Source organism: Daphnia magna, linkage group LG6, assembly GCF_020631705.1.
Source record: "Daphnia magna isolate NIES linkage group LG6, ASM2063170v1.1, whole genome shotgun sequence".
NCBI classification, from domain to species: Eukaryota; Metazoa; Arthropoda; class Branchiopoda; order Diplostraca; family Daphniidae; genus Daphnia; species Daphnia magna.
Window position 1 is genome coordinate 1,583,083 of NC_059187.1, and position 11,019 is coordinate 1,594,101.

Here is an 11,019-nt window from a genome sequence, read left to right on the forward strand (position 1 = left end):
TCTTAGGTCACGACAGAGTATAAGAAAACGCAGAACGAGTGGTGTTTTATATATGAACTATATTGGCCAACTCGAAGAATGTTAATAAAAACTGTTCTGAAAAAAACAAAACAAAAAAACTTGTCTTCTAATTGGGCGGGAGTGAGGGAACCTTAGAGTTCCATCCAGGAAGCTTTTCGGCTTTTCTTTGGAAAAATGCCAGAGCCAATTTGTTGTTGCTCAATAAAATGTGATAACACACTAGTATGTTGCTGTATCCGATCGCTTTTGAAACAGTCATTCATGCTAGACTCAAGGCTAAATTTTGTTAAAAATGAAATCGTTGGCAAGCCAATTTGGATCGGTGACTTCTTTGACCACTTCATAGCCCTGCTGTGTCATGTACTCCTTTATTTGGTCTTTACCTTCCTTGTCATGGATAAATTCGACTGATAGGGTCTATCAACAAATGGCTATGAATATTAAAAAACAATCTTTAAAATCTTTAAATTATACCTGTATACGGACATTATTCCACGGGATGGTTTTCAATACAGCCAATTCATCGCCCTCAATATCTAGGCTGAAGTAGTCAACCACAGTTCGGTTGAGAGCAGCCAGAATCGAGTATATTGGAAAGCACTGGACTTGCACGCTTCCCGCTCGATTTTGGTCATCGAGTTGGTTCTGAGAGATTCGCCCTTGGTTAAAAGCCTGTTTGAAAACTACAGTTCTAGGTTCCAAGGCCAAAAGACAGATTAGTAGATGTTTTCTCATTAAAATGGTTGCATAAACATCTAAATCAATACTTTGGGCTGGTGGAGGTACTGAGACACGCAGGAACAGTCCATGCTCGCCGATTTTTCTCTTGAACTTTAACGAAGTTTTTGGGATCAGCTTCAATCAGAACACCTTCCCATCCTAGGTTTCGTTCCATAAACAACGTGTTTGAACGAAGCTCGCCATCTAGGGCACCACATTCTACAAAAAAACCATTCTCCTTTGATAATAAAACAGACATTAATACAAATATAAACTTTTACCAGCTAATTTTTCAAGAGAGATACCTTATTCTTCAAGATTTCAAGTATACTTTGAGCTTGTCCCATTGACGGATTTGTAACCTCTGGTGCTTCAAGACTAAGCATGTTTTTAGATGGAGGATGTAAGTATTGGCCACGAAGGAGACTCAGTATGCAGGGGTCATCTTGTTCCATAACAGCTGAATTGACATTTTCTGCAATGGGCATAAATGTTAAATCAGTCACAACTTTCATGTGGTTAGAATTAATAAATTGCAATACCTGAATTGCAAACCCCTTCGTAATGGGGTTTTCCTTGGGAATGACTGGACTGATAGTATATCAATATCACACAGGCAAAACACACTCCCATAAACAAAACAACAGGTCGCTTGACAATTGGACTCATTTCGAGAATAAAGATTGACACCTGGCAGTATCAGAAACTTTCTCAGTTTGTTATTGCACTTCACAATGGTGTCAGGTAGAATGTCAGTCAGCTGTAGTAATTCAAAGGCATTCCTTGTATGGTTAAATGTGATATCTATGTATACCACGGCAACGAAATGACTTCAACAGGTTAATACACAGCACAGAAACACAGGTGTGGAAGGGTAACACTTATTAGAGAGAACTTTCTCTTACGATGAGCGAAAATCGGCAGACTTATTTCAGACTTATCAACAGCCCTGCTGCCGAGAAAATCCTTTGTATCCAAGCTCACTTTTTTCGCCAAATAAACATCACTCGATTGCTGAACACTGACGTTGACACTCGAGACTAATGAAATGATACACACGCACACACGTATACAGGTACCATTACAAAAAAAAAATTCGAAGAAAAAAAAAGTGTGCTTATGTACAGGGGAGCACGTATAGGTCTCGCATAACGTACAGTGGCACACTGAGTGTTAGGCTGGGAATGAAAAGCTTTCTAAAAAAAAAATAATAAAAATTCGTATATGAAAGATACAAAGCAACAACCTGAGCTTGAGTGAAAGTGACAAATCCCTTGCGGTACGGTACGTAGCATATGTGTATACGTTGGCCCGCAACCCGCAAGTGTGTTGTTCTTACGGAAGAGGGGGGAGTACTTCAACTACAGCGACTCGTAGGCGTCGCCAAGTTTTCACAAATAAAATTTTTTGTCTTTGTGCAATCAATTATCTTTAAAAAAAAAACATTTTTAATGCTGGAACGATACATATACAAAAACAGTTTGAAATAAAACAGTCACGCGATCAAATAAACCAATAATAACTTATTACTAGCAAAAATGCGACAACGACTATTTGCTAATGCAAGAGGTAATAAAAACGCAGAAGGAAAACAAAATTCAGTATTAATATTTTACCTTTATTAGAGACAAAAAGGATAACGGGTTACAGTCAATTAGTGAAAATGTTTGCTCGCGTGATAACTGACGAACAGAATTTGACACATTTTTCTTTTTTACCTCCATATAAAACTGGTTTCACTTTTGATCTTCACGGATCAGGAAACCAAGATCACCAACTTAAATTCTCCATTTACAGGGGAGTCAGTACCTTAAAGATGAACTCTTACAATAAGTTAGCCCAACTTGTTTCTGGAAATCTGCTAATTGGCCCTAACGGGGTGATTGAACGAGAGTTCATTTCAAAGAAAATCGTCATTCGGCTAAAAAGGCGTGGGTGTTCTGTTGCAACATTTAATTGTCGAAATTGTGCCACAGGGCTCGTTCCCTTCTTTTATATATTCCATCACAATCAAATCTATACCAGAACCGCATTCATTCTTCTAACCATGGTCTGCACTTCAAATTCTATTGTAATGCTTCACAAACGAAAACTATGTTTCTGCGCACGCCCATTCCGTATATATTCAAAGAACGAGAAAATCTTTCCATCCATCAACCTAATTTGAATGCATAAAAACTGAGATAAATATTGAACAGGTAACTTGGTCTACGATTTTATTTTATGTTTTATTCTCGTGAAAACTAAGGGCTATACGTGAATATTATTTGATGAACCACCAGCCGGTCATTGCTTGCTGAGCAGACGGTTTGTTCAACCCGTGGGTTTTCACCGGGGGGCACAACGTGATGGGAAAGAAAAAAATGATAATAAAGAGGAATTCACGGTACAGGGATTATAACCACACGGTTTTAGCCACGTTTTGATGAGTCTGCGTGTATGTTTTGTGAGATGATCAACATTCTACGACGTATGTGGACAACTAGCAGAACTAGATGAGAGCGCAAGTAGTGCTACTACGATTCGGGTTTTAAAAATGTGGTTGTTATTCAACTTGTAGCGAGAAAGTGAAACAGCAGCATTGTGCCTTTTTTGGCTACAAGCCTTGTCAATCAGGAAAATAATTTTACTCTAGCAACCAGCATCATAAGGGATCCGGTGCACGTTTACGTTATTATTTTTTTTATTCGCATGAGGGATAGTGAAAACTGCTCTTTAATGTTTTCCCTTTTTTCTTCTGTTAGCTTTCTAAATACCGTTGCTTTCGTCGTTTCTAAAATACCTGGCCGATTATGTACGGTGGGAGATTTCGCAGTCAGATAATGTACGCTTAGCACCATGACCTCATTGTCAAGAAAACAATTGGGATAAGCTCGAGATCGTGAAGATTTTTCGTGTTTAAATTACGTAGGTCACGAAAGTAGGGCGGTGCGCCCTGTTGGCAACTGGCTTCGTGCCTACTAGCCGTGAGCATTTCATGATGCTCGCTGATGTCATCTTCCATCAACGCAGAACTGTTGAGAAATAGTATGAACCTTCTTCTTTTTTTTATCACAGTCTCGCTATAAATATTTATGAGCATCTCGATGCAAAAACTGCCTTTTGGGATCCCGGAAAACGTTGACAAATTTAAGCTAACTTTCATCTGAGACAAGAAAACCGCCGTATTCACGTTTTTAACGATTGTCACAGAACATTTTTACCGAAATGTCAGTAGCAGATAACCAACCTTAAATTGAAAGGGATTTTATTCTTCTCCCGATGGCAAAATGAAGTTTTGATCAACAATAACAAAGACGATCCCAAAATGACGGACTAGTAGGTTAGTCTGACAAAAGAAAAAAATTTCTAATTGCTTTGTCAACCCCATTCTTTACTTATCGAACATCTCCGTTATAAATTTCCCAAAAGTCTGCCGCTATTTTTCAAACTTTTCGCTACAAGCGAATTTATCCTCTATAATAATTACTTCCGCTAGTCTACGAGTTAACGGTCAAACTCCCAGACATGGAAAGCGTTTGCGTGAAAAAGCCGTAAATTTTTTTAGTGTACCAGGACAGATAGAATTCAATAACATTTGGGACATGGCGTTAAAATAAATCCACTCTGTAAAAAAAGGAAACCCTGAAAGTGTTGAAAGCCTTTTTGCAATTTTTTAAGAAAATTGAAAGTTAAAAGATGCAACAGCTGCTACCGTCTTTCGTTTCAAAGTCGATGGGCCGTACACCTTGGCAATTTCACAACAGAAAAACATAAAAAAAGGGAAAGAATAATAAAACGGACGTTGAACCTCCCTACAGGTAGTCGACGTCGACTATCAATATCGTTACCATACGGACACACGATCGCTATGCGTCGCAAGAACTTAATCAAACCGGAACTAATGTTGAGAGGGAATAAGAAGAAGAAAACAAAAAAGTCAATATCCATTGTTTCATCCAGTAAGCCTTTTTTTCTTTCTCGATTACACAAAATTGAATAGGTAGTCGGAGAGCTTTGAGGTTTACTGTGAGAAATAAACCGCAAATTTACTACGTGCATTCATTAAAATTACTACACGTACAATACGCGGTGTACCTTCTCACCTCTACGACAATCTAATCACCCAGATTCTCTCACATAAAAATCCGGTAGATATACTCGTTTTCATTGCTCCCAATCCTATTGTTTTTCTAACTCTTGGTCCGTTGACGTAACGTAAAGGTGGTGATAACGACCAACTGTAGTTTTCTTTTGTAAAAACAAAATTGGAAGAAACTTACCTTATTTTCTATATTTAAGTTGCTTCACGTATCTGATGTTTACTCGAGACTTAAGGGGATTTTTTTTTTAAACATTTGATCTGTAAAAGTCTACTACCTTTTCAAAGCATGATACAACTACTAAACATTGTATCGAGATAACATTTAAGCATTTCAAAACATAGAACCGCTATAATCTAATTAGGACGAACAAAAGACGAGGCAGTTAACGAGAGGATAATCCTTGACCCCTTAACACATGCCAAAAGCTTTTCCGGTAAAACAGATAGGAAAAAAAACATTGTAAAACGGGATCTTCCATGACGGCGGATTATCCAGTTTGACGTCCCTAAAAATTTGGCTTCTCCGTATTTGCGAACTATTATTTTAAAACGACTCTGCGTTACTAGCTTAAATGGATGGGAGTGATCGCTAAATCTTGTTAGGTTGCGTCAAAGGCTAATTAAGTCAAAACTGGGAAAGATGTAGCGGGAGAGGTACTATATAAACAGCAAGTACGGATATAGTAGCTTCGTGGCAAACACAAGTTTCGGTGCAAGTACCAGGACGCAGGTCGAATCTCTCAAACAGTTTTGAGACAGCGAACTAGCGTTTAACCAACGATCAACTTAACTATAATTCACTATGGAGAAGTAAGTAGCTTTAAAACAATTGAGAAAAAAAAAAAGAAAACAAAAAAAAAAAACTACAAAATCACTTACTTGAGTTATCTATTCCGGTTCCAAACAGCGTCATGCAGGAAATCATGAATCCTTTGTCGAACGCCAATGCTTCGAATCTCATCCGGACGGCTAGAGCAGTCCAGCAGAATGTTTATTTCGGATATCCTGCTGGAGTCTCTTTAACTGACTTTGTCACTGATGACATGAAGGCTTTGGTATTTCTATCATCTAAAATTTTAGTTTACACAGTTAATCTTTAACTTAAAAACATTTACGAATTTGAATAGGTTCACCCGCACTGGAGTAAATTTCCACCTGTCAATCCCATGTGGCACTACCTTTTGGGAACAATCTACATCTTCTTGGGTATGATTTCCTTATTCGGTAATGGAGTAGTGATCAGGTAAAAATGCGAATTTTTTTTACACCAATAAGAATTACTTACATAATGTACTCGATTTTACGAATTCATAGCTTGTTCACCAAGACGAAAGAACTTCGAAGCACGGCCAACATGTTTGTCGTCAATCTTGCATTTTCCGACTTTTGCATGATGGTCTGTTAACACGACAATTGCATCACCACGTACCGATTACAATTAACAACATTTTCTTACCAGGTTACGCAGTTCCCAATGTTTGTCCACAACTCGTTCAATGGCGGCATCTGGCTTTTCGGTCCAGCCGCTTGTGAACTCTACGCCTGCACTGGTAAGTAAAAATTAGTAATTTCTCATCACTTGATTGAATGAAAAACATGTGACACGGTTACCTCAATGTATAGGAAGTATCTTCGGAGCTACTAGCATTTGCACTATGGCTGTTATCGCTTACGATCGGTACAACGTCATCGTCAAAGGGATGTCTGGAACTAGAATGACATCAAGTTAGTATACATTTAAATTCGAATAATACGAAACCGTAATACCTTCTTCTTTTGAACACCAGAGAAGGCAACGATCCTGATTGCTTGCTGCTGGACTTACGCCACCGTATGGTCTATCATGCCTTACTTTGGTTTCGGTCGTTACATTCCAGAAGGAATTTTGGATTCTTGCTCTTTCGATTATCTTACTCGAGATCAGGAGGTAGTCATAGTCAATACAGGTTTAAGATCCTTCTACTAATTCTTTTGACGTTTGAGCAGACCAAAGTCTTCGGCCTTTGTCTCTTCTTCTTCCTCTATTGTATCCCTTTGAGTTTTATTACCTTCTGCTACTATTTCATCGTCAAAACCATCTTTGAGCACGAGAATACTCTGCGAGAGCAAGCCAAGAGGATGAACGTTTCTTCTCTTCGTACCAATGCCGATTCCAACGCGACATCCGCTGAAATTCGAATTGCTAAGGTAGCCCTTTGCAATATCGCTCTGTGGGCAGCAATGTGGACTCCTTATGCCGCCATTGTTCTCCAGGTATTTAAATCTTATTATATTTTAATTTATTGATTTATAAATGATTTGCCTACCTTCAGGGACTTCTCGGAGATCAATCATCTATTACACCATTGGTAACCATTTTGCCAGCATTGATTGCTAAATCCGCATCCATTTGCAATCCGGTTGTCTACGCAATTTCTCACCCGAAGTTCCGACTGGTACATTCTTCATAGCTCCTGCAAATAAATTGCATTGACTAAAATTAACATTTTAAATACGATAGGCTTTGCAAGAGAAATACCCGTGGTTCTGCATCAACGAGCCCATCAAGGCTGACAACGACTCTGTCTGTTCAACCAAAACTGCTGCTTCCAGCACTCCCAGCGAGTCAACATAGAAGATTGAACAATTTCAAATGGAACTCACTCTGCCGACCACTTAAAACATAGAAATCTCGAATTACGATTACGACAAAAATGTATACATTAGTTTCTTCTTCTTATTTGACTATAATTCGATTGTGTTTGGTTCTTGAGTTTGTTTATCAATCATAGCAAATGGAAAAAATAAATGTGTAGCGCGGGCAATCATCTATCAGTCACAAAAATAGTTTCAATCACCTCTAAATAATCTTAGACAAAAAAAAAAAAAATTCACATTTGATACGATGCAGTCAACTAGAACTTTGATGTCCGAGGGCTCAAAATTTTAGCAGATGTATGGTGAATTGTACCACGATTATGTATTCTAAATAGAATTCAAAAGCGCTTGACTTTTAGAATCACAGTGCTTCCCACACAAAACGCCTTTTGCTTGGCCACACGAATGCCCAACCGACAAACCTTAAAACAATAATGACCAGTTGCAAGATGATCTTAATCCCGTTAACCAAGGAATAAAAGAGCAAAACCCCCAGTGCATTCCTGTTGATGCACTAAACAATGCATGGTTATTGGATAATAACCAATCACTTGGTTGAAAACAACAGTAGCGAGATGAGAAAAAACGAGCAAACAATGTTTTACGGTTAAATTACAAGGAGGGTTGCTACTTAGTTATTTGTCACTACTAGTGGCTACTGGAGGATCCCTCTCCGTTGGTTCCGGTCGTCACCGTTTCCTCAGCTGTTGTAATCACTTTGTCGGGATCTTCAGATTTTTTGGCTACTTCTTCCGTTTTGATTGGCTTCGTTAACTCCTGTGACATAATTGGGTACATAATTGATTATGCTAATGATAAAAAAGTTCGAAGTTATAATTACGTTTGGAGGTGTGACTTCTGGTTCCGTGGAAGGGACATCAGTTTTTTTCTTCCTCACTACAAAATTTTAAAGATTAAACTTTCTACTTCAAGGAAGAATAGCTACGATGAAAAATTATTACTGGAAGGGTCTTCTGTCAAACGGACAAGACTTTCAGCACTTAGATTTTTACAGTCTTCTTTGAATTTCTCCAAATGTTCAGCAAAGTTATCCCAAAAATTTTGCCCTTCGGGTGTCAAAAACAGCAACTAAAACGGCAAATTAAAATTAGAAATTAAAACTGAATAATCTGACTATAGAATTTGTTGGCGATACCTTGAATTTTTCATATATCATCGTTGCCTTGCTGCGGACAATGGCGGATTTTTCTTTGTACATAACCTGGAACGAGAATAAACTATTAAAAAGGCAAACCTCAAGCTTTTCGAATCACAGAAGAAGCGCAAACCTTCTGATCGTCTGTATGTTCAGGGCTTTCTTTGGGACCAATATACCGCTTCAGTTTTAGTATAGTCGTCACTATAAAAGGATGTTTTTTCAACATCAAAGGAGCCATTTGGAGGGAATAGAGTTCGTCTAAGGCTGCGATAGCGGCCTCACAATTCGGTCGGTTAACACTGAGACTCTCCTTGATGCGATAGTCTAATTCAACGAGGCGGCTTTCTGTCTTTAACCAACGAAGTTTATTCTTCTTTTTCTCGTCTAGTAAACGATTGGACTTTTCCTGGTGGTGCTGCGTTACTTGATTGACCTAATCAATTCAATTTTATAATAACTTATTCTATGAAGCCATTTATTCTTACACTACCTTGGCTTCAAGTTGGGCTTTAATGCCTTCTGGCAAAGAGGTCTGGTTAACATTTTCTCTGACTTTCGCAGCACCCCGGCTGTTTTTACAATCCCACTCCACACGAGCTTTCTATGAAACATATCAGCACAAATTATTGAAGAATTTTAAGACAAGGATTTAATATTAATACCTTTTTCGTTTTAGGAAGTTTCACATCGTTTGTCGTGTGACTGACTATATCCATTTTTTCTGATGTTGCTCGTTCTTCGTCTTCATCGTCACCTTCTACTTCGTCTGTGTCGGCTTCTGAATGGGGTTGATTACTGCTACTCGAGCTCTCAACAAGTTGGTCTTTAGTTTCCAGCGTTTCTTCCAAACCTTTTACTTTCGGTTTCCTTTTCGCTAGCGTTGCAGCATCTTCGCCTGTTTCGTCCTGAACAGAAAAACAAATGTAATAATTACGAACGATAATTTTACTCCTCGATTACCAGAAGAATAGTGAAAAAAAGCATTCGAAAAAGCAGATCAGAAAGAGTTGGATTATCAACCGACCTGTAACGGTTGGGTGATTTCGAGCGAATCGGACATAAGGTTGTCGTGAGTGTCGTGAGCGGTAGCTTCGAGTGTGTCCTCGTCGGCAAACCGCTTAGGTTTGATACGCCTCCCACTTCGACTAACTCGTTCGAGTTCCGTTTCCGATTCCTACTTACCGCCCATATTCCGTTTCCACCACCAAAAAGAAAGGAAATTACAACAAAGAAAAGATGTTATAAGAAAACCAAAGTAAAAGATAATGAACCCATAGTTGAAAAAGTTTGGCAAAGTATACAATACAAATTCCTATTTCTGAAGGCTACCGTCTCAAAGATATACTTTTTTACCTACAAGAGCCATCAAACTATGAAAAAGAAAATATGACACTTACCTGAACTTTTTCTATTTTACGCTTGTGTTTGAGAGGTAATTTAGCCGGTTCTTTGGTGCTTTCTTCCTTTTCTGATTCATTGGCTTCTATCAACATGGGGGGTACCTAATGTAAATATTTTAATGTTGACTGTACTGGTTGGTTAAAAACCTTTTCGCTTAAGTAAAAGACTTACTTGGGCTGGAGTGACTACATCATCTGCCAGGCCAATGTTAGGTCGATTCTCAATTTCCCATAGTCCTTCTTTAAATCCTTTACGCTTTTGTGCCTTTCCATACTTTTCTTTGTTTTCTTCATAAGGAAATAGATCTTCACTTTTAACCTGTGCTCTATGAGAAATCCAAATAAAATTAATTTAACACATGAAACAAAATCTAAATTACTGAAAGGAGACATCAGGATAAGGACTATTAGAACAGTGGTTGTTTGGTGAGTTAAAAGATGAAATGTGCCAAACGTTTACTCTGGTTTGTCTCTTGTTTTAACCAAACCATTAATATGTTCTTGGACTACCACTGATCTCAAATGTGTAATAATTTCGGACAGATGAGTGTCTACTGTGGTCCAATATCATAGAACGACAAGAGAATGATGGATCGGAGAACACGTTTTTACTCACACTTCGTATGTTCCATAGAAAAACACATTGTAGCGAGTCCTTCCCAGTACTTCGCATTTGCTGTCAACACGCGCAGGCCAACAAGGATATCCACGAACTTTTGCAAAAACTCTATCACCATGCTTGAAGCTTTCCATTTTATAAACTTAAAGAAAGTATAAACTGTTATGAAAAAACTGTTGAATTAAAATGTTGCATTTGTCGTCTCGTCCCCTTCATGCCATGCCATACGAATCCCGCGTCATCTGACGTCAAGACTATAACTGTTTGGGTGATGTAAATTAAAATTATTAATTTTGTAAAAACTACACCATAAACCAACAAGAAAACAAATGAAGTTAATTTTAAATATTTTTTCTTAATTTAGAGAAGAATTCTTTAC

At 38.2% G+C, this 11,019-nt stretch overlaps 3 protein-coding genes across 3 annotated transcripts; 1 reads left to right on the forward strand and 2 right to left on the reverse strand.

Annotated features, from left to right (window-relative positions):
- Positions 1–39: 39 nt before the first annotated feature.
- LOC116925698 (protein Star) lies at positions 40–2,075 on the reverse strand. Its single transcript, XM_032932425.2, has 5 exons — positions 1,284–2,075; positions 1,047–1,216; positions 789–979; positions 496–712; positions 40–438 (listed from the first exon to the last, which is right to left on the reverse strand). The coding sequence occupies exons 1-5, from the start codon at positions 1,408–1,410 to the stop codon at positions 298–300; spliced, it is 846 nt and encodes a 281-aa protein (XP_032788316.2). The 5' UTR covers positions 1,411–2,075; the 3' UTR covers positions 40–297.
- A 3,398-nt stretch (positions 2,076–5,473) lies between these two features.
- LOC116925693 (compound eye opsin BCRH2) lies at positions 5,474–7,632 on the forward strand. Its single transcript, XM_032932419.2, has 10 exons — positions 5,474–5,635; positions 5,733–5,880; positions 5,953–6,068; positions 6,140–6,221; positions 6,285–6,375; positions 6,449–6,550; positions 6,613–6,752; positions 6,812–7,078; positions 7,138–7,260; positions 7,326–7,632. The coding sequence occupies exons 1-10, from the start codon at positions 5,628–5,630 to the stop codon at positions 7,437–7,439; spliced, it is 1,191 nt and encodes a 396-aa protein (XP_032788310.2). The 5' UTR covers positions 5,474–5,627; the 3' UTR covers positions 7,440–7,632.
- Positions 7,633–7,765: 133 nt separating this feature from the next.
- On the reverse strand, positions 7,766–11,001 carry LOC116925691 (PC4 and SFRS1-interacting protein). The gene is given in 11 exon segments (XM_032932416.2): positions 7,766–8,239; positions 8,304–8,359; positions 8,425–8,551; positions 8,619–8,729; positions 8,731–9,054; positions 9,112–9,222; positions 9,284–9,526; positions 9,646–9,795; positions 10,019–10,123; positions 10,194–10,347; positions 10,638–11,001. Coding segments are annotated over 11 exon segments (1,647 nt in total). The 5' UTR covers positions 10,775–11,001; the 3' UTR covers positions 7,766–8,110.
- Between the last annotated feature and the right edge of the window lie 18 nt (positions 11,002–11,019).

Excerpts from the sequence above, each read along its gene's own strand:
- LOC116925698 (XM_032932425.2), bottom strand. The coding sequence starts at position 1,410 with ATGAGTCCAATTGTCAAGCGACCTGTTGTTTTGTTTATGGGAGTGTGT. Across the intron at positions 980-1,046 it reads TTGAAATCTTGAAGAATAAG|GAGAATGGTTTTTTTGTAGA; the intron begins GTATCTCTCTTG and ends TTATTATCAAAG. Across the intron at positions 439-495 it reads GGAATAATGTCCGTATACAG|ACCCTATCAGTCGAATTTAT; the intron begins GTATAATTTAAA and ends ATTTGTTGATAG.
- LOC116925693 (XM_032932419.2), top strand. Across the intron at positions 6,376-6,448 it reads TGAACTCTACGCCTGCACTG|GAAGTATCTTCGGAGCTACT; the intron begins GTAAGTAAAAAT and ends CTCAATGTATAG. Across the intron at positions 6,551-6,612 it reads TGGAACTAGAATGACATCAA|AGAAGGCAACGATCCTGATT; the intron begins GTTAGTATACAT and ends TTTGAACACCAG.